This window comes from Eleutherodactylus coqui, chromosome 11 (assembly GCF_035609145.1).
Source record: "Eleutherodactylus coqui strain aEleCoq1 chromosome 11, aEleCoq1.hap1, whole genome shotgun sequence".
NCBI lineage: Eukaryota > Metazoa > Chordata > Amphibia > Anura > Eleutherodactylidae > Eleutherodactylus > Eleutherodactylus coqui.
Genome location: NC_089847.1, coordinates 58,994,566 through 59,020,177, shown reverse-complemented (window position 1 = coordinate 59,020,177; position 25,612 = coordinate 58,994,566). Strand labels below are relative to the sequence as shown.

Here is a 25,612-nt window from a genome sequence, read left to right as displayed (position 1 = left end):
TGTGAGCGTGCACCAAGAAGCTTTTTTCAACAAAAGCCCATGAATGTAGAAAGATGTAGAAGGACAAGTTTGTATCTACAAGTAATCTTCTGTTCTGCCTGGTATTTGCAATTATAAATCTCCCAAATGAATTAAGAATAGAGAACATGAGAATGATAAGGTAGAACGTATCACTAATGATAACTCATCGTATATGAATAACATCAAACAGCAGCTGCTATTTTTTATTGTATAGCTTCATTTTACTTAAGCAAAAATACACTGTAATATCATTGGAATATATTTATAAGTGGAGCTTTTTGGACATTGAGTGAAAACATTTATTGGATTAGTCATTTCATCATTATACAATCAAATACAAAGGATTTGTTAGTTCAAGATTGGTTTGTTTCTTCTGAGGACATCGGAGAGGTTAAGTTATCAAGCGCACCAGACTCTGAAGGAAGAAGACAGATAAGAGATATATTACTGGCAAATCAAACAACAATTCATAAGACAGTGATTTAGTTGTCAGGACAGATATCTTTAAGCCTGGCACCTCACAGATGCCCTAAAATGTGAACTGGTACCTAGAAATATCAATCAGGATTTGGGTGAACCTTTTTGGTATAAGAAATTGTTTTTCATACATTGGTAGTTTTCTATGGCTCATGAGAAGCAAGGCTTTAGTCAATAGCATCTCTCAGAACATATTAGGAGAGAACAACATATGATTTTTACCTCCGTCATTATAAAAAGGACAGGGTTGTTTAAAAAAACAAAAACAGGCTGGAGCGCTGGGTGGGCTATTGATATACATCATATTTAAGATTAACATGCTGCAGAATTAAATCCCGCACCACATGTCAGTGTCCACACGGGTTTTCTGCGGAATTTTTCCATAGCGTGTGGATGGGATTTTCAAATCTCATTCACTTTGCTTTTACAGCTACTATAAACTCCACAGCAAATCCACCTCTTGTAGTTATAGCGTCCCTTATATTGGCCCCAGTAGTAAGAGCATCCCTTATATTGGCCCCAGTAGTAAGAGCGTCCCTTATATTGGCCTCAGTAGTAAGAGCGTCCCTTATATTGGCCCCAGTAGTAAGAGCGTCCCTTATATTGGCCTCAGTAGTAATAGTGTCCCTCTATATTGGTCCCAGTAGTAATGGCAACACCTATTGGGGCCCCAGTAGTAATTGCATTCCTTTATATTGGCCCCAGTAGTAAAAGCGTCCCTTATATTGGCCCCAGTAGTAAGAGCGTCCCTTATATTGGCCTCAGTAGTAAGAGCGTCCCTTATATTGGCCCCAGTAGTAAGAGCGTCCCTTATATTGGCCCCAGTAGTAAGAGCGTCCCTTATATTGGCCCCAGTAGTAAGAGCGTCCCTTTTATTGGCCTCAGTAGTAAGAGCGTCCTCTATATTGGTCCCAGTAGTAATGGCAACACCTATTGGGGCCCCAGTAGTAATTGCATTCCCTATTGAGACTCCAGTAGTAAGAGCGTCCCTTATATTGGCCTCAGTAGTAAGAGCGTCCCTTATATTGGCCCCAGTAGTAAAAGCGTCCCTTATATTGGCCCCAGTAGTAAAAGCGTCCCTTATATTGGTCTCAGTAGTAAGAGCGTCCCTTATATTGGCCCCAGTAGTAAGAGCGTCCCTTATATTGGCCCCAGTAGTAAGAGCGTCCCTTATATTGGCCCCAGTAGTAAGAGCGTCCCTTATATTGGCCCCAGTAGTAAGAGCGTCCCTTATATTGGCCCCAGTAGTAAGAGCGTCCCTTTTATTGGCCTCAGTAGTAAGAGCGTCCCTTTTATTGGCCCCAGTAGTAAGAGCGTCCCTTTTATTGGCCTCAGTAGTAAGAGCGTCCTCTATATTGGTCCCAGTAGTAATGGCAACACCTATTGGGGCCCCAGTAGTAATTGCATTCCCTATTGAGACTCCAGTAGTAATAGTGTCCCCTATATTGGCATCAGTAGTAATTGTTCCCTATTGTGCCCCAGTAGTAATAGCGTCCCTATTGCGACCCCAGTATTAATAGCATCCCCTATATTGGCACCAGTAGTAATAGCAACCCCTATTGCAGCCCCAGTAGCAATAGTGTTCCCTATATTGGCCCCAGTAGTAATAGCAACCCCTATTGCGACTCCAGTAGTAAGTGTCCCCTATATTGTCCCCAGTAGTAAGTGTCCCCTATATTGTCCCCAGTAGTGACAGTGTCCCCTATATTGTCCCCAGTAGTGACAGTGTCCCCTATATTTGCCTCAGTAGTAACAGTGTCCCCTATATTTGCCCCAGTAGTGACAGTGTCCCCTATATTTGCCTCAGTAGTAACAGTGTCCCCTATATTTGCCCCAGTAGTGACAGTGTCCCCTATATTTGCCTCAGTAGTAATAGTGTCCCCTATATTTGCCTCAGTAGTAAGTGTCCCTTATATTTGCCCCAGTAGTAACAGTGTCCCCTATATTGTCCCCAGTAGTAACAGTATTCCCTATATTGGCACCAGTAGTAATTGTGTCCCTTATTGCAGCCCCAGTAGTAATAGCATTCCTTATATTGACCCCAGTAGTAATAGCATCCCCTATTGTGTCCCCAGTAGTAATAAAGTCCACTATATTGGCCCCAGAAGTACTAACGGACCCTATTGCGCCCCCAGTAATAGTGTTCCCCATATTGGCACCAGTAGTAAGTGTCCCATATGGCCCCAGTAGTAATAGTGTTCCCTATATTAGGCCCAGTAGTAACAGGCTCCCTCATTGTGGTCCCAGTAGTAATAGAGCCACCCCAGTAGTAATAGTGTCCCCCATTACCACCCCAGTAGTAATAGGGTCCCCCATTGTCGCTATCCTCTTCAGATGCCTGGAAAGGAAGGGGTTAAATTACTTACTACACACATCCTTCCCTGTCTCCGCTGGAGCGAGATCAACGGCAGCAGAGATGGAAGGCTGTGAGAATAGGAAGTTGCTTAACCCCTTCCTCTCCCTGAAGCTGGAGGTTTAGCAGTGCGGATTACAATAGGGGCAATTGGGACGGCTGTGGGCCACTTAGAGTCTCCGGCCCAGGGTGGTCACCCCAATCACCCCTATTATAATCCACCATTGGTCCCCCGCTGAAGCAGTGTCTTGACAGGCTGTACTGAAGAAATGAAAGTCCAGGACCTGGGGTCAGCATAGCAACATGGATCACATGACCGGAGCCGAGTCATGTGATCCGCATTGCTAAGGTCCTGGATGTTCATTTCCTCAGTACAGCCTGTCAGGACCCCGCTCCAGCGGTGAGTAGAGCGGGGACCTAGACCCTCCGTCGGAGCCCACTTTGGGAAACCCTGATTTAGACAGATGTAATATTGATTTGTACCAAAACAGATGTTATGCCTCTCACTTCCCAAACCTAAAGTGTCTAGAAACATTTTACAAAGTCTCAGAGTGTATTCACATGGGTGGGCGCGATATGGGTCAAAGAAACTCCGAAACTTCTGATATTGAGGGCGAGCGCAATGCATTTTTGCATTACAAAAAACCCCACATTGCATTTACAGTATGTACCTGTTATTTTCACACACATGAAAAAAAGCAAGTGCTTTGAATAGTTTCAATGGGGGGAAATCGCATTTCACTTGCACACAAATCGCATGGCATTTTAAAAAAATATCCCTAGGAAATGAGTGATTCCTTGCGAGTTTTCACCCAAAAATAAGACCTGCAGCGATTTTTCAATCTCACAGCATTGCTGCCAGAGATAGATTGCTCATGTGAACAAACAGCGAGTTCCGTCCATAAAGCTATCAGATGTTACCCTGCTCAATTAGCTCAGACATAAGTTAAATGACTGGAGCAGGGGATTTGGCGTCGGGGTAACGCCTTGGAAATGAGGTTACCGCGGTTTTCTAAAGCTATCAGATGGAACTCGTGGGCAGCTCTCCCGTGTGACTCTACCCTCAGTGTTTGAGCAATCGCACTCCAACAGGTAGGAGTGTACAGAGCGTTGGAAGATCTATAGATATACAGTAAGAATGCAACAAATGTATCAACATCAAGCAAGAGAAATGATCATTTTGGCGCATCTTGCACTGGAGAGCGGGAAAAAAGTATGTCAGACTTGTGGCATCAAAAATTATTCTGAGGGTTTCAGATGACCGGATTTGCGTGCAGAGAATAGAACCCCTTTTTTTCTGTGGGTTCATTCACACGATCGCTTTTGCGCATGCATTTTGTGCGCACGAAACCCCTGCGACAGTGTATTTTTGTGCCTAAGGCACCATGAGAGTTTATGAGGGGTGCGCAAATGCACACCCAATCCCTGCAAAATTGTGCAATGAACTGCGCAATTTTGCAGGGAAATTGGTAACACTGGGGACTAATTAGGCTGCACAGCCTTCTCAATCATGGCGCTGGTGTGTTCCCCACACTATAGTGAATGGTCCCTGGCAGCACAGAAAGTACGCGCACGATAGCATTAACTTCAGAGCGCAAAACAGTCGTCTGAAGCTGCCCTGGTAAATTGCTCCATTGTGTGTGGATGTCGAGGCGTAACTATAGGGGATGCAGGGGATGCGGTTGCCCCCCGGGCCCAGGAGCCTTGGGGGGCCCATAAGGCCTCTCTTCTCCATATAGGGAGCCCAGTACTATGAATAAAGCATTATAGTTGGGGGCCCTGTTACAGGTTTTGCATTGGGGCCCAGGAGCTTCAAGTTACGTCTCTGGTGGATGTACTTACCTTTGAGGTGTAAATAGGTTAAAAATTCAATAAGTGTATGCAGTATGTTGTCATCAGACAGGGGTCTAAAGAAGTTCCCTGAAAAACAAAAAAGAATATTAAAATCTACATGTGTTTATACGTAATGATAGATACAGGCGGGGTCACACGGGATGGATTTCCAGAATTCTTGCGGATTGGCCGCACTGAAAATCTGTGAGAATTCCACTGGAAAACTGCAGCTGCAGGTTTTGAAGCGGCCTGCATTTCCACTGCACCGTCTCTCCCCATAGAGATAAGAGATGCTGCTGCAGGGGAAAAAAATGGACATGCTGCATCTTTAATTTCCGTGCGGCACGGCCATTTCTGCACAGTTTTTCTGCAACGGATTGGCTGCACTGCGTGGATGAGATTTTTGCAAAATCTCATCAATTTTGCTGGCTAATCCCGGGATTAGGCGCTGCGGGCTGAAGTTCTGTGCGGACAATTTGCACAAAAATTCTGCAGCAAATCCGTCCTGTGTGAATACAGCCTTAGGGCTGTCCAGAAGCATTAACAGTGCGAGTACAGAATTGTGTAAAATCTTGTTTTGTAAATTGCTTGAGGCATTGATAACAAAAGGTTAATTTCTACCAAACTACCAAGTTTCCCCGAAAATAAGACACTGTCTTATATTATTTTTTGCCCCAAAATGGCCACAGTGTCTTATTTTCAGGGGGGGGGGGGGGGAGCTTATACTCACCTGGTCCACGGTGTCCCGATGGTCTCCAGCGGCGCTGCAACAAGTGTCCTTCATGTCTCCCTGCTCAGCTTCTTTCTGGTGACGGGACTTTGAATACCCTGCCTCCAGCCAATCACAGCCAGTGCTCGATGAGCCAATCGCAGCCATTCAGTGATGTCATCCACTGAATGGCTGTTATTGGCTCATCAAGCGCCGGCTGTGATTGGCAGATGGCGCTGAGATTAGCCAATTACTGGAGGTGGGGTATTCAAAGAAGCTGAGCAGGCAGACGGGGAGGACTCAGCCGTTTGCTGCAGCGCCGCCAGAGACCATCGGGACGCCGCGGACCAGGTGAGTATAGATGTGGGGGGAAGGAGGAGCTAGGTCCTATTTAGGTCCTACTATCGGGGTAGGACCTATTTTCGGGGAAACGTGGTCGTTGATGTAAATAATATCATTTTCTGCAGCTCACACGCACAACTCTATCATGTGTCCGTACAAGCTCTTCTATGGAGCCATAGTATGGCACCTATAGAACTCTATAGGGTCATACTGTATGCCTCCGATTTCACAGGCGGACGGTATACTAAATGTTACCGCTCTGACTCGTGGCATGCTCCTTTGGATGCTATATTACAGAGATCTTCGGCCCTCGAAGCATTGATTTTAGAGGAGAATACCTGTAATATGGTGTTATATGGAGGCATCATAAGCAGCCCAGGATATCTCAAGCTTTGGAGGGCTGCATCTCCCTCTGGGTCACCAGTTGGCCTGCTGATGTCATACTGGGTCCTTAACCCCTTAGTGACAAAGCCGGTTTGCTTGTTGCGTTTAATGACCAACTAATTTTTCCGTTTCTTTTCATAGTCGCATTCCAGGAGCCATAACTTTTAGAATTCTCATATGAGGTCTTATTTTTGTGGTACAAATTGTCCTTTTTAATGGTATAATTTTGGGTACATATAATGCACTGTATGGCCTTTATTAATTTTTTTCAAGGGGATTGGGGAATAAAAGAAATTCTGCTATTTGATTTTTAAATTTCATTTTTACAGCATTCAGTGTGCAAAATAATGTGACAACATTTTCTCTGCTCAGCAGGATTCCGGAGATACCAAGATTATATAGTTTTTTTTTAATGTTTTGCTATTTTTATACACAAAAATAACACTTTTTGTAAAGACTTGCTTTTGTGTCGCTGCATTCCAGAAGCCATAGCATTTTTATTTTACCATGACTGGAGCTCTATAAAGGCTTGTTCTTTACGGGATGTTATTTGCCGGATGATTTCATACTTGATTTATCCAGTTTTGGGGAATATATAACATTTTGATTGTTTTTTATTACATTTTTTATAGAGGCAAAAGCAGCAATTCTGTCCTGTTTTTTATTTTTAACGGCGTTGACCGTGCAGTATAAATAATATGTTCAATTAATTCTGCAGGCCAGTACAAGTATACCAATGCCAAATTTACACAGGGATTTTTTGCAACCTTTTTATACTTTAACCCTTTGCAATCCAATTTTGGTTTCAGGGTTTCCTAGGGGGCTTTCTCTTTCTGCCATTATACAATAGTGCCATCTGCCGGCTAAAGCCAGTACTGCAGTATGTGACATGCTGAAGAGGCCCCTGACAACAGAGCGGCCAGTAATCTACAGTAAGAATACCCTACAGAACGTCTTCCGACATCGGAGCTGTACAGCCTTCAATCAGAATGTCTTCAGACGTCAGACAGTGGATTGGAAAGAGTTAAACAAATTATTTTTGGTTTATCCCTGCATTCAAAGACCCTTATCATTTTTTCTTTTTTGTCAATGCTGATGTTAAAGGTTTGTTTTTTTTGGTGGGATGAGTTGTACTTTTTAATAGCACTATTTGTTAATCCATGCGACGTTTTGATCACTCTCTATTCCATTTTTTGTAAGGCTAGATAGGCAAAATTAATTTTTTCACCATGTTTTTTGTATTCTTAATAATTTTGTTTTTACATAGTAAAGGAAAAAAGGTGGGGTTTGGCCATTTTTATTTTTATTTCTTTTTTACTATTTTTTTATACTTTTATTTTTTTTAACTTTTTATTTTTTTCCTACTAGGGAACTTGATAATCAACATCTTTTATTATTCTTCTCATAGGCCACCGAAACTGGCAGACCCAGAGGCTATATTCAAGCCTCCGGTTGCCATAGCAACACCTTGGCACCCCGCAATCCCATTGTAGGGATTTGATGGGGGACAGAGGGTCGCACTGACCATTGTGTGTAAAGGGTTAAACATCAGGATTCCAAGGTTTCTTTGGTTCCCAATGTTAGATCACGTGCCCAGCTGTCATCCAACAGATGAGCGCTCGCTGTCCCTGACATGAGACCCGCACCAGTCTTATAATACGTCGCTACAGACTAAAGCCCCTTAATGTATGGGTGGTTGTTAAGGGGTTAATCTGGTTTTGATTTTAGTACATCTTTATTTACCAACTCTGATGTTCTCATCCTCTCCTGTGTGGCCCTCCTATATAGGAGCTAACGCCAAATATTGAATTCGCTAGGTTCACATTGTTTTTGTTGTTTTGTATTTACTTTACAAATTGCTAGACAGATTAACAAATTCTCATCTTTGTTTCCAAGCCATCTTTCTATTGCCTTAGTGATAAATAATATTAAGGATTCAGTAATATAACGCGTGCAAAAACCAAATATTATTCGTCAACAGCCACGACTACAATTAGTATTCTTAAAAGACATAATGCAAGAATATAGCTTTAGTCTTTGGATTGCATGCCTCATGGCAAATGACTGATGTTATTGCACTTATCAGTCTAGCTAGTGGCTCGGTCTTTATCTACATCTCTACTAGAGCTCCTACACGAAGCCTCCACCTGACTAAATCTACTGTCTTGTTCCAACTAATGTGTCCTAATAACTATGCGTAAATCTATCAGAGGATAATGCAGAGATCTCTCTCATGGTCTATTCATGCCAAGGGCTGTGACTATAACAAGGGGGTGTCTTCTAACATATAGAAGAAAGAACATTTCTACACCAACATAGAAGGGGGTTCTTTATTGTAAGAGCAGTGAAAATTTGGAATTCTCTGCCTGAGGATGTGGTGATGGCAACTCACTAAAGGAGTTCAAGAGTGGCCTGGACGTCGTTTTTGAGCGTAACAATATTATATGTAACAGTCACTAATTCCCTCAAAAGGGTTAGTGATCCAGGGATTATCCTGATTGCCAGATTTGGAGTTGGGAAGGATTTTTGACACTAAACCGAGTAAAATGCGCTTCTACGTTATGTTTTTTTTTTTGCCTTCCTCTGAATCAACATTGCATGACCATGTTACTAATATCATCCATCATTTTGAGGGCTCTCTCACACGAGCATATATCAGCTGCCATTTTCACGGCCAGACGATATACGTTATGATCTGATGCATTGGATTCCAATGCGTCACATCACATGGCCATATTCCTGCGGCGTAAAAGCACCCGGCCAGCCAATATAGCCTTGGGCGCTTTTATGTTGGGCTGAAAAGATAGCCCTGGAACTATCTCCCCAGCCGGAATACGTCGGCCGCTGCATTGACTCCTATGGAAGCCAATGGAAGTGGCCAGAAAAGGAAGGTGGGAGGGAGTTTAGCTGCTAAACTTCTTCCCCCTTCTCTCATCTCCTCCGGCTGTTTGCAATGGGAGGGGTAGGAGCGGGCGGCGCTAAGCGCCACCTCGTCCCATTGCTCCCATTGAAAACAACCAGAGGGGAGGAGGGAGGGAAGGGATGGCGGCCTTGGTGTATATGCGCCAGGCCCATGCCATCATAACAGGTGGACAAATGTTGTGCGCCTGGTTCACGCATTTTTGCGCATCAGATCGTAGCGTATATCAGCCGCCCATGAAAATGGTGGCCAATATATACTCGTGTGAAAAAGCCCTGAGGGTGAGAAAATGATAACATTTATGAAGATCTCAAGTGGTTGGCCTCTAGTAAACACCAAACTACCAGACAGCAGAGGACCTCTTTGAATTTTTATCGGGCTTTTTCATCTTAGTGACTAAGAGTTATTTTCTATCTTTCCCAAGCTTATTATATTGTAACATCGCGCATGCTATCAATATCTCAATAGTTATGGCTCATATGGAAGGCATTATTACATGACTAATGTATGTTGTGTATGAAATAATGTACATTATATCTTTATAAGCTTAACTGTTAATCCAAAAACATGAATGAATGAAACAAATGGCATCTGGATATTATATTCTTAATTGTAGACAAATAATCAAATTGTGTATGCTATAAGTGGGGTCACAGTCAGGTTAAATATTCTACATACTTTCTAGTTGTATTTCAACATTTTAATGATCCCATCAGGTTTTCATGCCAATAACATCTTCATGAACTTGGTTCCAACTTTCTTATAAGCTGTATGTGCTGTGATAAAGCTTTATGTCAGGAAGTGCTGGGTCACACCATGGCATTTTAATAGTGCTGACAATTGTGTAAAATCTACATACACCAGGTCAATAAGGAGAAAACTAGCAAAAACAATAGGAAAGTGGGGGAAGAGGATATCAGGGGGTTACAGTCATCATAATATTTTAGAACTGTTGCTGCTTGACATATTAATGTCTCTCCCTGCATAATCCTAAAGTGTATGCCCACCTTTTAATACGACAGCATTTGTCCACCTTTATTACCATGGTATTTTTAGGTCCAATATTCTGTGCTAATTGATTGCTTTGGAAATTGTTGTAGTGACCATAGCTCTAATTTTCTAAGCTAAGTGTTAAACTTCTGTCTGTTTGCGGCTACCACTAACAGGAGCTTAGGATCCTTGTGTTCTATCGTTGAGTTCAGTGTATACATATATGCAGTGAGCTTATATCTAGTGCTGGCTGTTGGAACTAGGAATCTTGTGATTTAATCAAAGGGGAGTATTCTTTAAGGGTTATGTACTACAATTGTGGCATAAAAAGTCGAACATTAGGGCACAATTCCATAAGTTGCCTAATAATTTAAAACTTTTTGCTCTTTTTGTGCTTCTCTCTCTACCTTTCCAGAGTGGCAAGAAAAATGGATGAGGCCCAGTGCCAGAAACTGGGGTAAATTATAGCGCACATTTCAGCTAACTAATAGCTTGCGCAGATTTGGATTTTTAGCAGGCAGCAAAAGATGTACCAAACTTATGAAAGTCTTTCGCCTCTTAATAACATTTAGCTTGCCAAAAAGAAGGCTGAGAGGAGACGTAATAGCTGTCTACAAATATCTGAAGGGCTGTCACAGTGCAGAGCGATCAGCCCTATTCTCATTTGCACAGGGAAAGTCTAGAAGTAACGGGATGAAACTGAAAGGGAGGAGATACAGATTAGATATTAGAAAAAAACTTTGACAGTGAGGGTGACCAATGAGTGGAACAGGTTACCACGGGAGGTGGTGCGTTCTCCTTCAATGGAAGTGTTCAAACAAAGGCTGATCACATATCTGTCTGGGATGATTTAGGGGGTTGAACCTGATTACCCTGGAGGTCCCTTCCTACTCTACCATTCTATGATTCTATGCCCATTGGTTGATGTCATTTAACATGTATGGCCAGTTTAAAAGACTGTGATGGCGAATAAAGACTAAAATATGTATGGCTACGTCTGTGAAACGATTGTTCATCAGACAATCATTAGTTCAAAGACTGTACAACCATTGATGACCTTAAGGTCCCTTCCAACTCTACCATTCCATGATTCTTTGATCCTCCACACTACAGGTTAGTGAATCATAGTTACTGGCTGACGTTTTACTGCCATCCAGTAGAGAGCAGTGATTAGTTAACATTGACTTCTGGCATGTACAAATCTGTTCCAAGTTTGTATAATTACGGTGCACATTACCTGACTTTACATCCTCTTCTGGCTGAAGCTCACGTTTCCCAGCTAATCCATGTTTGTCATTAAAAGATCTATGATTATCTACAGCATCTGGTGGTAAATAAATTAATAAGAGCTGTTATTTCATATAGCTTCCAAATAGCTTAGCTATGCAATGTTGTCGATGAGGAAAAGCCATAAACAAAATAAATCATTTTTATAATGTAATAAACAGTGCATAGCAAAAAAGATGCACACACAACTGATAAGAATGCAGAAGGATAACCAACAACACAGGGGTAAATTGTGGGAACCAGCATTATATTGGCACAAGTGAATGCACAAATCTGCAAGAATGAAATACTCATTTTGAAATAGTAGTAATAGAATAAAACAAATGTCCAGTTCAGACATAATAATGTTCTTATGCTGCCTTCCAATAGGTGGCGCTGCAGAGGTATTGTTCCAGCTCCCTTACTTGCATATTACCCAGAGGAGCAAGAATGGTTTTATGAGTCTCGTCACTCACTCACCTTTTAGGTGCTCTCCCTAAGGAGAAAAGATAGTGTTCCTGACTCCTAAGGCTAGGCTCACACAACCTTATCTTGCAGCCTTGAGCTAAAGACCTAAGTACTGTCAGACAAACTGGTTGCTAGGGATGTACTGCTTAGCAACCTCACTGAAAGGTTGTGGTGAGGTAGAGTATTTGTGGTAATTAGACTGTAACTCAAATCTCTACCAACACTGTGCTTGTAGCAGACAAAGGGAAATATGAATTGAAGTCAGAGGCTGTGGGATTAATAAGATCTCTAAAGATAAATTCAGGAAATTAACCACTTTAAAAGAAATTTTTGCTTTTGAACAAGACCACATATTTTAAGAATGCTCTGCTTTACTTACGTCACACTGACTTTCAGTTGTACAGGGGCATGGGGTTATAAAAATAAAATAGTGCAAGGAAAAAATTGGAGATGTTTCCCATAGTTTCCCAACACTGACGACATGATTGCATTTTTAACAATACTGAATCCAGTTCTTCCTAGAAACAACACAATATTAAATTCTACAGTAGAAGGGCTTATTCACAGGAGCGTATATCGTCCGCTGTCTTTACGTCCAGACGATATACGCTACCATCTGAGCTGTCTTCCCCTTTCCCTCTGCCTCGCCGCCTCTCTGCCTCTCTCCTTCCCTCCGACTGTTTGCAATGGAAGATGGCGGGGGCCGAGCTAAGCTCTACCCTGCCCTTCCCATTACCGTCTGTGGACAAGGGCCGTGGAGGGCGGGAGCCTAGCTTCGACCCCTCCCATTGCAAACAGCCGAATGGGAAGAGAGAGGCAGAGAGTCGGCGAGGGAAGGGGGAAGACAGCTCAAATGGTAGCGTATATCGGCTGACCATAAAAACGGCGACCAATGTACAATCTTTTAAATAAGCCCTAAACCTCATATCCCATCGCTTTAAGGATCAAAGTCTATAGAATGTTAAAACGTTGGTCTAACTGGATTTAATTGTTGTGCTGAAACTTCCTAGCAATAATTTTAAAGAAAGACATTGTCCCACATTTCAAACCAATTTTGACTAAATTCTTTAAAAAACACCTTATTTTTTTCTCGGGGCCAGTTTGCGCTTGAGCTAAGAACCTGGGCAACAAAAAACAGAATGGTTGCTAAGGACATTCTGCCTCGCAACAACATTTACACCTTTAACTGTCTAAAAAGGCAATTAGTCCATAGTAACCAATGTTTGACATGATTTGTCCATTTCCATTATTAGCCAAGAGTGTATTTTTTTTATTTATATGTTTGTTTTTTTTTCAATAATGATATAAATAGATGTAATGGAATGAATATGGAGATGCGGGGAGTCATTTTGGAACACTACACAGCTCCTCATCGTGAAGTTATGGTTTTGGGTGCCATCTCCATAAACAGCTGATCACCTCTAATATGTATCAGGATCACATTGATGACATGCCATTATGTAGATGAGGTTCTGCAGCCCATTGCACTACCAAATCTTCAAGGTGTACCCAACCCCATTTTCCAACAGAATACTGCATGGCCCCACACAGCAAACATTAGCAGGCATACTTTACGAAGTGTCCAGGTAAGAATTTCTGATTGGCGCTATCTGTTTCCTGCAGAAATCAGCTCAGTGCATAAGTGTATCGGCCCAGCCAACTGCTGTTTGGCAGGGGTCTTGGAGCAACAGACCCCTGGCAGTCTACTACTGATGGCCTATCCAGAGGATAGACCATTAACCCTTTCCAATCCACTGTTTGATGTCTTCCTACATTCTGATTGAAGCTTGTACAGCTCCAATGTCAGAAGACGTCCGACAGGGTATTCTTACCATCTATTGCCAGCCATTCTACTGTCGGAACCTTTCTGGCGCACACACGCTGGCTTTAGCCAGCAGATGGCACCGTTGTATAACAGCAAAAAGAAAAAGCCTTTTACGAAACCCTGAATCCAAAACTGGATTGAAAAGGGTTAATTGTTTAGAACAGAACAACCCCTGTCAGCAGAATTTACTGTTGTAAACTAAGACCACCGCTGCACTAATAAAAGTGTTCTGTCTTTCAGAGTACTTTTTGTGGGTGTCATGATAAATGTATACTTTAATAATCGTAGTTTGAAATATTCCTACGCTGTATGTAAATGATGCAAAGCAGTCTGATGGGTGTGCCGGATGGCGTTTGCTTGCTTCCTGTTCAGTCTCAAAGTATGCCTCCTGTTACGTGGATGACACATTAGGTGTCATCCACATAGTGCTAGCAAGTCTCATGAGTGCGCCATGAGGTTGTCAACTAATGCATGTGCAGATGGGCAATTCAATTCATCTGTGCATGCACTGTGAGGCAGTCAACTAGTACATGCACAGATGGGCAATGCAAATTATCTGTAGATGCGCCAGTTGACTTCCTTATGGCACATCTGCAAGACTTGCTAAAGGTATGTGGGTAATATCTAATGTGTAATCCAAGTTCCTTTAACATTTCTTACAATTAAAAGTTTTCTGGACAGGGGAAGCAGAGGCATCCAGCTGACCATTGGGCAGGAAACACATTTGGTGCACAGACTCACCCCAGCCTAGCGTGAAAGTATCGGTCGAGCATTCGATTTCCATATAGTCGACTACTGTAAATATTAAGTAAACTCTATAGTGCTGATAAGGCAGAGCAGTAATGCAAAGCTTTTAGTGTTTCAGACTAATATGTAGTCCTTTATTCATAGAATGTGTGCCACTGACATAGGCTCATTATTTAAAATAGAATCAACCAATGGCATAGCCACAGAAAAACAATTAAAATCACTTGTGCGGTTTTGCCAAAACCTGCATTAAACATGTAAATGAGCACAATAAAAAAGCCACAAATTGTGTAAACATAGATTGTTATAAAACTGCATTAGATATATTATGATTTTGCGGTCTTTGTTGTTAATTTTGGCAGAATCGTATAACTGATGTTAATTGTTTGTGATGTGTGGCTGTGCCTCTGGCTGATTTTGTTTTTAAAAAAATAGGCCTATGTCAGTGGCACACATGTGATGACTAAGGATTATATACTATCCAAAAAGGTGTCAGCATTGTGCGCTACTGCTCCCATTTATTTGCACTATGGATTTCATAATTTGTCTACAATATATACAACTATATGGAAATCTATGAATGCTGACTGATACTTTCTATCTTAAAAAGTTTCTGGATCAAGCATGGAGAAGTATTAGGACTGCATTGGATTTACACATCTGGATCTGAACAAGAATGTTTCCATGAAAAAAAAGGAAGCAGACATCTTGAAATTCTCAGCAATTGACAAACAATATATAACTGTGAGTTTAGTTGGGCAGCGCCTTTTATTTCTCATGTGAATGCACCTTTAGAGATTACTTTTCATTTCATTGCACATTTCTCTCTCAATAGTCATAGAGAATACAGATGAGCGAGCATACTCGCTAAGGGCAATTGCTCGATCGAGCATTGCCCTTAGTGAGTACCTGCCCGTTCGGAAGAAAAGGTTCGGCTGCTGGCGGCGGGGGAGAGTGGGGAGGAACAGAGGGGAGATCTCTCTCTCCCTCTCTCCCCCCCGCTCCCCCCTTCTCACTGCGCAACTCACCTCTCACCCGCGCCGGCAGCCGAACCTTTTCTTCCGAGCGGGGAGATACTTGCCAAGGACAATGCTTGATCGAGTAATTGTCCTTAGCGAGTATGCTCGCTCATCTCTAATAGAGAACCTTTCAGAACAAGTTAAGATATTTTATTATATTCAGTTTGGGTTATGTGTTTTGAGGATTATTTAGAACTCCTTTTATACAGCCCTTTCCTAACCTACTTACATTCCCTGGGAGACTCTTCTTTCCCCATTACAATGGGACTTTCCTTAATCAGTAAAAGATGATCAATACGACCTGAAATAAAGGATGATGGCTGTTAGCCAGTCTAACCAAGCTGGCATCTGGCACTAACAGACCCATATTATACCACTTTCATTCCGTTAATGAAAATTAGTGCTGAATCACTGCTGGAGATTCAGCCTTGTTAAGTAAAAGAGGAGAATAGAGCGCTGAAATATAATGGATATTGTCGCAGCTTTATTTCCCAATAATGGATTTGTATAGACTCATTGTGAAACAAATCAAGCACCGAGAAGGAGTTGTCTGAATAGAATGAAACTTTCTATGTGTGATTGTAACATTGATATATGTAAGTGTTTACAATTTAGAGCCAAAGGCTAATACCCTTTCGGGCTGCCTCTAGCTTGGATACAAGATGTGATATGGTCGGAAAGGAGGAATGGAGGCATACAGGTGTCGTATGGTATGCTGTAGCATATCTGTCCACATTTGCTGTAACCGAGCCTCTAGAATGTACAAACCTGTAGGCTGTTAAAGTTGGCAGCCTAGATGGTCTCACACATGTTTTATTGGTGAAAAATCTGATGACCAGGCAGGCCCCAGAAGTGTGGCAATTTTGTGGAGGCATTCATGTGACACCCTTGCTGTGTGCGGCCGAGCCTTATCCTGCTGGAAAATGCCGCTTGGAAACCCTGCCATGAAAGGCAAAACATGTGGCTGCAGGACATCCTGAACATATCACTGAGTTGTCATTGGCCTTTGTACCACTACTAGGGGTGACTAGTTGTCATATGCGATGGCCTCCAGACCATCACATCAGGAGCGGGGCAGTGTGCCGCTCCACAGCAAAGGCAGGATTGAAAAGTTCACTCCTAGCTCTTCAGACATAAACATAGCCATTGTCAGTGCTCAAACTAAACCTGGATTTGAAGACAATCTAGTTTCACTCCATAGCAGTCTAGTTTCGTCGTTCATGACACCACTGCAAAGAGAGGCGATGGTGGATGGGTGTCAAAGGCAGTACACGTAATGGGTGACATGAGTCCAAATATCCTTCAGCCAAGAACCTGAAAATGGTTCCAATAGACACTGGTGCCTGTAACAATGGTGCTATCTATGTCTAGATGGTGGACAATGAAACAGTTGGAGCTGCTCGTACTTGTCAGACTATCAGACAATACTCTCTACTGGTGGTCTGTCGAGAGCGTACTGAGCTTGCTTGCCTTGTGTGCGTGCCCCCACACATCCACTAGTCCTAATACCTTCTAACAGTCTGGTTAAAATGACCAGGGTGGGGGGCAATTTGCCTATACAACCATACAGCTCCTAAAATTCCAATAATGCGTCCCCTCCCAATCTCCATTAACTGGGCAAAATCTCTTTGATTGCATCATAGAGGCATCTAGTGGTCAACAGAAGATCAAGACAAAGAGAAAAAGATATCTACTACACACAAGTTGCCTTCGAGAGCCTTTTCATAGGGCAAGGGTTGAACCACTTTTAGGGCCTCAGGTAGCAAAACCATCCATTTAATCACATCGTAACTCTAATCCTTTGCATATCTGCCTGAGATGTAATTGCATGCTGAGTTTTGCAGCAAAACGACAACTTCTAGATGCTTGATTTCTTTTATTTTTCGACAATGTGTTTGTGTTTATACACAGATATCCATACATCGCTGTCTATGAACACAACTGATCCAAAAACACTACTGTATAGATATTTATGTAAACATATATATCTATACTCTATGCCCTGAAATGCCAGACTGGGGATAAATTGCAGTACTTTATGATAAGATGCTTCAGCACCTTCAAAAAGTAGAAAGAATTTTGGAGCCTCAGAACTTCTTTATGTCTAGGGTAGAATTATAAGTATTTAGATAGATTTATTTTTGTATGATTGTAGATAACTTCTAATTATAAAAGTATCTAAATAAAAAATTTTAAAAAGCCATGTGCACAAACCCTTTTACTGGCACATGGAGCTCCTTAGCCAACAAAAGTAAAAAAAGACGGAGCTTCAACTGATTCTTTCCAACTGCAAAAAAACCCATTTTGGCTGGGTTCATACCAGCATCCAGTATTTTGTTTTCCTGCACTGTGATGGGAGCAGCAAAATAGAATGCTCAATCCATCCAATAACGGAAACAAGCTGCAGCAAACTGCACCCTTTCACTATAATGGGGTCAGTCTAGCTTTCGTGCTGCTGTTCAGCCTTTTTTCAGATGAAATACTGTAGCGCAGCATGTTGCTGCATTTTAACAGAAATCTGTGATGGATGCTCTTAATGGAGCCTCCAATGTAGATGTGAACCTAGCTTAATTTTTGAGAAAATTTATGATTGGTGACTATGCAGCAGATCCTTGGCTGTTTGGGAATCCAAAGGCAGCGCAGACCAATGTGACTGCAAGAGTCCATTCCCCACAGAGGACTGAATTAATCAACTGCATGCTTCTGGAGACTGACCGGGAATTGCAAATGCATAGCCAGTGGATATAGTGCTCATATCTACTGGTAACCTAACTAAATACCTAATTAACGTGTTAGAGAGACCAGTATAGCATCGGTCCAAAGGTAGATTTCTAGCTAGTATACATACCTGATATTATCATACTAGTAAATCATTTTATTTATTATAACACTATTTTCTTCTTTGGATTATAAGATTGTTTTAGGTTTTTACATTTAAATCCCTTTATTATTATAGGCAAGTTGGTCCAGAATTAGCGTAAGCTGAAGATTTCAATAGGGTGGAGGAGATGCCACTTTCTTACATGATGTCCCATGACACAGACTTTGTAGCTGCTTCCTGGATAGCATGACACAGTCATAGCATGCCTATAGTGCTGCCACCATCTGTACAGTTATCTACGTTAATATATACTCCCTCTCATAGCTATAATAAGATTTAGTATAAGAACTATTTATATAGAAGATAGTGAAAATCACACTACTAGTTTGACTCTGCTCTGAAGTTGTCATGCTGCAGAAGAAGTTAGTAAGATTAAAACACAAGATCTCATAACCAAGGAGACACAAATACAGTAAAGTTAAGACTGATCTAAACCCAACAATGAACAACCCTTCTTAAAAGGTACGTATAATCAGATAATGACTCGAGTGCGTATTGCCATTTTCGAGTACATGCCCGCTCGTCTCAAAAGATTCGGGGGGGATATCTCTCTCTCTTCGCTCCCCCATGCTCACTCTTGCAACTCACCGCTCACCCCCGCCGGCCCCCAAATCTTTTGAGAGCGGGCATGTACTCGAAAATGGCAATACTCACTTGAGTAATTTGCCTTAGCGAGTACGCTCGCTCAGCTCTATTAATGACCTATTGTTTAAATCAGTGTTAAAAAAATAAAAGATTTCACATCGCTGCCTATATTATAAAAAAAATCCTACATGGCTGCTAAGTCTTACAAGAGGCTGGTGCTTCTGTAGAGCTCACTTTTCAGCAGTCATTTCATTATTATCAGTCAAGATTGTAATAAAAGATAACACTTCTACATAGATAACATGGGAATACACAATTCACGATAAATGATGAGCACAGCTCACTTCCTTCCCCTCCCTGCACAGGTTAAAAAAATGTCTACTTCTGACTGATGTGTAATTAAATGTGTATTTTATTAAACAAAAAATAGCAAGTAAAGTTCGACTGGAGTACCTTGGACCCACCAGATGATAATTCTGATGGCCAACCCAGCTGAAATACACAACAGGTTCATCTCCATTTCATCATAATCTGTTGTCATTGCACACACAAATCATATATTAATGTGTATTTGCGAAATAGCCCCAATAAAGATTAGTCCGAGGTACAGACCACCTCTACTATTATGGGCTGTGTGAGTTCTGCTATGACTTGACCCCAAATGATGATCCCCCTATTCTCCAGTGGATCAATATGATTCTGACAGAAAGATGCTTTAGTCTGAGTTTCAAATTCAGGTACGAAACATAGAAATGTGCCGCTTATAAGACAGCTGCTAGTTTACTTGATAGTGATGATGAATGTAGAAGTTGAGATATATGAGATGATGTAGTGATCATGAGAGCAGAGATTTCCCCCATTACATTCAGTTTCTTTGTAAATGGAAGGTTACAGGGAAGTATGTATAACAGAACATATATAGGGACACTAAACATATGGCTACTGCTACCTTAAAGCCAAATAGATTTCACTTCCAAAAACCTAAATGTAGCATAATTGTACTACTTACGTGGTCCTAAGAGATAACCAGCACTATTCAATGTCCAGCCACGTTTCTCTTTCCCCTGTGAAAACAAATACCAATTATCTAATGATGTCTGAGGGATTGATGTAGAATGATTATCATTTGTTCAGCTAAAGCCAAGATATAATAGCATTCTGTTAGTGATGGTCATGTTCTATGGCAGCCATCATAATTCCATTATTTCACACTGAAGACACTTTATCCTACTGACAAAGTTTCAGACAATCCGTTTGGGTAGTAAGTTAATTTATTGTTGCATTCTATATAAATGGGATAGTAACAGAACATAAGGATGGTTACAGCTCAAGTGGGAATTACATAAAGACTAGCCTAGGGCTATACTCAACATTATCGAGCCTATCTGGGATTACTTGAAGTGACTAAAGGATTAGAGCAAGCTTACATCCACATAAAATCTGAGGTTAGTTTCCAAGATGTTTGGAACAACTTCCCTGCTGAGCAACTGTTTGGAACAACTTCCCTGAAGGGTCATGCAGCGATTGGCCCTTGCTGTTCTATTGTAAAAAAAATGGTGCCATTCTTCTAGACACAGAGCCATTCTTTTCCAAGGCCTGGTATGGTATTGCAAACAAAAGGGGTGTGTGGGGGTGGGATGGGGCTCAAGGGGTTAAATTGTAACCAATCCCACCACAGTCATTGGCATAAGCTGAAACCCACAGTTGGGTCCCCTTAAAAATTAACCTTTATTAATATGTAGTAAAATATATTGCGGCAGCGATTAATTAAAAAGATTAGAGTCGATATAGTTGGAATGAGTGTAAAATATTAGACAAAACCAGTCTGAAGGAAACAATATCCTGTTTTGCTAATTATGCACAAGTATCAGGGTCATGACTGTAACACTTGCTGCAAGTGGTGGGTGCTACCATGCAGCCGTACACTACTATATACTGAAGATTCAGCAAGTGATTAGATCCCTGCATAAACTGCCAGCATGTGTGATAAATGCTGGTCTTTTAGCACAGAGCCTTATGTAGTCCATCCTCCTATATGTATGTCAGACTCAGTTTATCTGGCAGCATTAGGTTACTTTTTAAGGGGTTTCAGCTTATGGCAAAGGCTGTGGTGAGATTAGTATGGTATTGCAGCTTCAACCTAAGACCTTTCTGTGCTACAGGGGATTGTATGAGACGGAAACAAAATAGTTTTACAGCCTTGTAATTGTTCCCTACATGTTGATGTATGCACTTCATCTGTTACCCTGAAATACTGCTATAGCTGATGCAAAGGTAGAAGTTACATCCGGGTCCCAGAGTCTAAGGGACCCAAAGGCCTTACTATAACATATCAATGCATTAGTATTATTACCACTGTGAACAAATGAAGCATAAGCAGGATGAGGCAGAGAGGTCAAGAATTGGAGAGGATCATATCACAGTTATGAAGTAATCGAAAGCTCCATTATAAGCATCATGTCCCATTATCTCTTCTAATTGTGTAATTTACTTCCTAAACTAATCTAATAAATATAATTAAAAGTAACAGTGTAATAACTATTGCTCTCATCTTTTTGATGTTTTCCAGCATTTATATTTTTGAGGCTGCACTTATTCTTATGTCCATTATTAATATTCAAACAAACTACACTTATTCAGCCTACTAATAAAATATAACGCACTAAGAAGATTGAATGTTTAGTTCCATATTCTGTATGCTAGCTGCAGTTTTATTGTGCCACCCTGGATGGACAGCAGAGTATCTCAGGATATAACTGTATTAGCTGTAATTATGTAGAGTCTGGATGCACTTGTAGAAATATGCCAATTACACACATGATGGGAGTTGGAATAAATCTATTGTACATAAAAACCTTAAAGCCAAAACAACACATTGTTTCTGAATAGTTCTGTTTTGGGCTGGTTCCTAGCTGAGGTTGCATGTACACATTAGGGCTCTTTCACACGAACGCTGTGATTTTTTTCTCTGCTTGTGAAAACCGCAATTGGTTTCCACAAGTGCACAGGAAAAAGCATTTTTCCATAGCATGCTATGGGCGTTATTTGCTGCACTTATGCGGTGCAGACGCCCGTCTGCAGGCAGCCTAGGTTCCATTTTCTTCCACACCACAGTGCTGTTTCTTGTTGTTTACAGGAAAGTGGTGAGACTACAGGAGAAATAGTTTTGTGTGCTTGAGTTTGCTAAGTGTACATCGATTATTCAAGTGCAACATGAAGTGCAATGTCAACTCCAAAAACAGCCGTCTCGTCACAAGCAATACGTGGTACATACTACCCCATGCACCTCAGCGACCATAAAACTGTAAACAAGACACCCAGCGCTGTGATGTGGTAGAAAACGGAACTTTCTGGCATGTCATTAAAAACTTTGAACTTTCCTCTTTTCAGTGCTGTGCGGATTGTATATCTGTCTTTTGTAGTTTGTTTGTAACTATATCCCCAAATCTGCTCCTTTTTTTAATAACCCTGTACATTTCAGAGCCCTAGGTATGCTGTCTGCTGCCATATAGGCTCTGGGCAAGCACCTCTATTGTATGTCCTATGGAGCATGCTGTATACAAAATTGGAGGCGTACTGGGGAGCAGTAGAGTCCGATAGAGTGCTATTGGTGTTGCATTAGAGCTCTACAGAACTCACAGAGCCAAAATATGTGCATGGACACGAAAGAAAACAAATTTTTAACTTTGCAGCTAACATTTTGCAGTATATACATGGACACAGTAGGATATATATATATATATATATATATATATATATACAAAAGATACATTTACATGTTTAATGTTGTAAACAGGGCTTTCATCTAACCCATATACTGTATATGATCCAACACTGTAATTCATCGAACGCATTGAATTTTTAACTTTATTCCAACATCAGGTAGCAGAGAGACCTATGAATGCAGTCTAATAATATTGTGCCCCTTCATGTTTGACTAAGGCTCGAACTGCTTCCTTGATTATTTTTTGCACTCAAAACAAGGAAGTTCTCAATCACAAGTCTGACATAATTTCTTCATGTGCATAGCTATCTAAGTACTATAATAATGAGATCTATAAGGCTGTCCATATACATTAGATTAATGTCATCAGAGGGTGGTAAGGATTCGGGTTACGCTAATGTTCTTGTTCAAACTAGCAGAGAACATGAATGTATAATCCATCATTTATGCAATAAACAATAACTTTCAGTAACTTTTTGTGTTCTGAGGAAACAATACCATGTTAAGACCTGAACGTGATAATCAGCCTCCTGAGCATTGTTATTAAGAATGATCTCAGATGAGAAACCATTCATTCAGTTTTGATGTTGTACCTTTCTCTTCTATTTTACATACTTTAAAAGGAACAATGACCATACATACAGAACGACCAACTACCGGTAATGAAGGCTGGTTTGACATGAGCGTATTTGAATTGGATTCAAATACATTGATTTTCATTCAACTTACACCTGCGGATATTCATTGCTTATCATATGCATGTAAAAAAGAAAGCAGCATGTTCGATTTTACCGTGTATTACTCGTGAAAGAAAACGCTGTACATACGCAATTACATTGTATATGTGTGGTGTCTTTACACAATAGAAGACAAGTAAAAAAAGAAGACAGCACATGACAGAATGTGTGAGATACGCTGTCATGCGCAGGCATGCGTGATCAAAAATGCGGTGATAAGCAGCTCTACATCCCCAGAAAAATGCTGCAATTTTTACGCAGTATTTTACCATACGGTTGTGTGAGCCCGGCCAAAGTCACATATACAGAATTGTGCAAAGGTTTAGGCACGTGTGGAAACAAAAGCTACACAGCAAGAATTTTTTCAAAAGTAAAAGACAACTGATTGGTTCCAAATTTATTCTGTAGTTGGACAACGACCCCAAACATACAGCCAATGTCAATAAGAACTATGCCTCCTGCCCTGTCCCGCCCCCTCCAATTGTTGGCTGCCGACAAGGGGTGGAGAGGGAGGTGGGAGCTTGGCACACTAGCTCCTGCCCCGTCCCGCCTCCTCTCCTTGCCAAGAGCCGGCGAGGGTGATGGAAGGGGGAAGACAGTTTAGCAGAGCTAAAAAATGCCAGACTGCATTGTGGGCCTGGCGTATATGCAAGATTTATGCGCCCATTCACGCATTTTTATGTAGCCGGCGGGCGAACGTAAAAACACTGATGCCTGCGCGAAAAAGCCCTGAGATTTATCTTACTCTTTTGTTCATTCCCTTTGCATTCTGTTAATTGACACAATTAAATGCCTTGTCATAAGTATGTGTGTATATGTATGTAATATATATATATATATGGTTTGAAAGAATGCAATGACATTTTAGCCTGGGGAAGGATTGATAGAAGATCCGAAAGCTCGCTGTAACATCATGTATTTTTATTAGCAATTAAAAGGTATCATATCTACAAGATTACTTGGTTTCTCTTGCTGGGAACAGTCACAATTAAATTATCAACACTTCTATTTTGAAAACAAGTGCTGCTTGCACAGTCCTGTATAACAGCAACCGTAAACAAAAAAGCTTCTTAAATGAAGTTACATTTCTTCCATTCATCAACATTACCCTAGCTATTCCATCACAAAACTCTATACATTCATAAGTAACTATACCATTACAAGTAACTTGATTCAATGCAATAGCTTCAACCTCAGCCATTCATTCAGCGCATCCTGTGAATCAGGAACCTAACTGAAATATGGTGCGCAAATGATATTCTGGAAACTACTTACTGTTAAAGCTAGTCCAAATGTCTGGGAGATAGTGGCACACAGTATTACAGATACCAGCAGGAGACTTGTGCACTTTTCCATCTGTAAGAACCATGAAAAAATGTGTAAGCAGCAGAGAAGTCTGTATGCAATCAGTAAAAGTATAATTCTAAAGTGTCAAATGCTTTCAACATGTATGAAAATGAATGAACAAATCAAATCTGCATTGAACATTTTTGCCACGCGGATATATAGGCAAAAGTCTAACTAGATTATACCACTTTCTATATTAAAAAATCACCCAGTCATTCATAAATCTTAGTTATCTCAGATATCTGTGCCCTGATTTGATAGTTAACCTAAGATATCACTGCTGCTGAACTTCTAATGCCCTTACATTTGGCAGCACAAAGTATGATATGCAAAATGTTATAAAAAAAATAATAAGCAATGTGCTTCAAAAGCTGGCGCAAGCATCTGATTATAGCAAAAATACGACAATACCGATATATGTATTGCAATGTTAACAGAAATGTTCTTAAAGTAAATTAGCAATAAAAAATAAGCATTTCATGAAATAGTAAAGAAAGAAAAATCAGAACTGCAAAGAAGTAAAATGTAACAATGCAAGTGAAAGAGAAACAACGAACCTTGAAGTGACTTGTGGATCTGTGCCTGCAGTTTCTCTGTCTTGTGGCTTCCAGAAGAATGCTACAGGTGCTCCCAGCTGGCATACAGGAGGAGTGGTGCTCTGCAGACGTGTCCAAGAAAAAACACAGCAGGAACCTCACTGCATTTTAGGATAGGCAAAGCTCCCCAGGGCGTTTGGTGTAGCAGCTGTGGGGACTGGCTATTTATGGTCAGCACCAAGTCATATGGACTGGTCTCCCTCCCTAAAGAGTGCATGTGATGGAGTCAGACGTCACTGGATCATTTCCACTACACAAGTCACTGCATTAAGGGAGGGCAAAAATTGCTGCAATTCAATTAAATGTACTTTGAAGCAATATGAAGGCAAAAGATAGATAACAGCCCTGGTAATTACCTGTGATTATGGCAAGGGTGGACAGTTTGTAC

The 25,612-nt window shown here is 41.1% G+C and overlaps 1 protein-coding gene across 1 annotated transcript; it reads right to left on the bottom strand.

Annotated features, from left to right (window-relative positions):
- Positions 1-241: 241 nt before the first annotated feature.
- GAL (galanin and GMAP prepropeptide) lies at positions 242-25,612 on the bottom strand. The gene is made up of 7 exons (XM_066583723.1): positions 25,581-25,612; positions 25,186-25,486; positions 24,557-24,637; positions 19,830-19,884; positions 11,267-11,353; positions 4,694-4,771; positions 242-436 (listed from the first exon to the last, which is right to left on the bottom strand). The coding sequence occupies exons 2-7, from the start codon at positions 25,267-25,269 to the stop codon at positions 375-377; spliced, it is 447 nt and encodes a 148-aa protein (XP_066439820.1). The 5' UTR covers positions 25,270-25,486; positions 25,581-25,612; the 3' UTR covers positions 242-374.

Excerpts from the sequence above, each read along its gene's own strand:
- GAL (XM_066583723.1), bottom strand. The coding sequence starts at position 25,269 with ATGCCAGCTGGGAGCACCTGTAGCATTCTTCTGGAAGCCACAAGACAG. Across the intron at positions 11,354-19,829 it reads TGGTTATCTCTTAGGACCAC|ATGCTGTAGATAATCATAGA; the intron begins GTAAGTAGTACA and ends ATTTACCACCAG. Across the intron at positions 4,772-11,266 it reads AGAAGAGGATGTAAAGTCAG|GGAACTTCTTTAGACCCCTG; the intron begins GTAATGTGCACC and ends TTTGTTTTTCAG.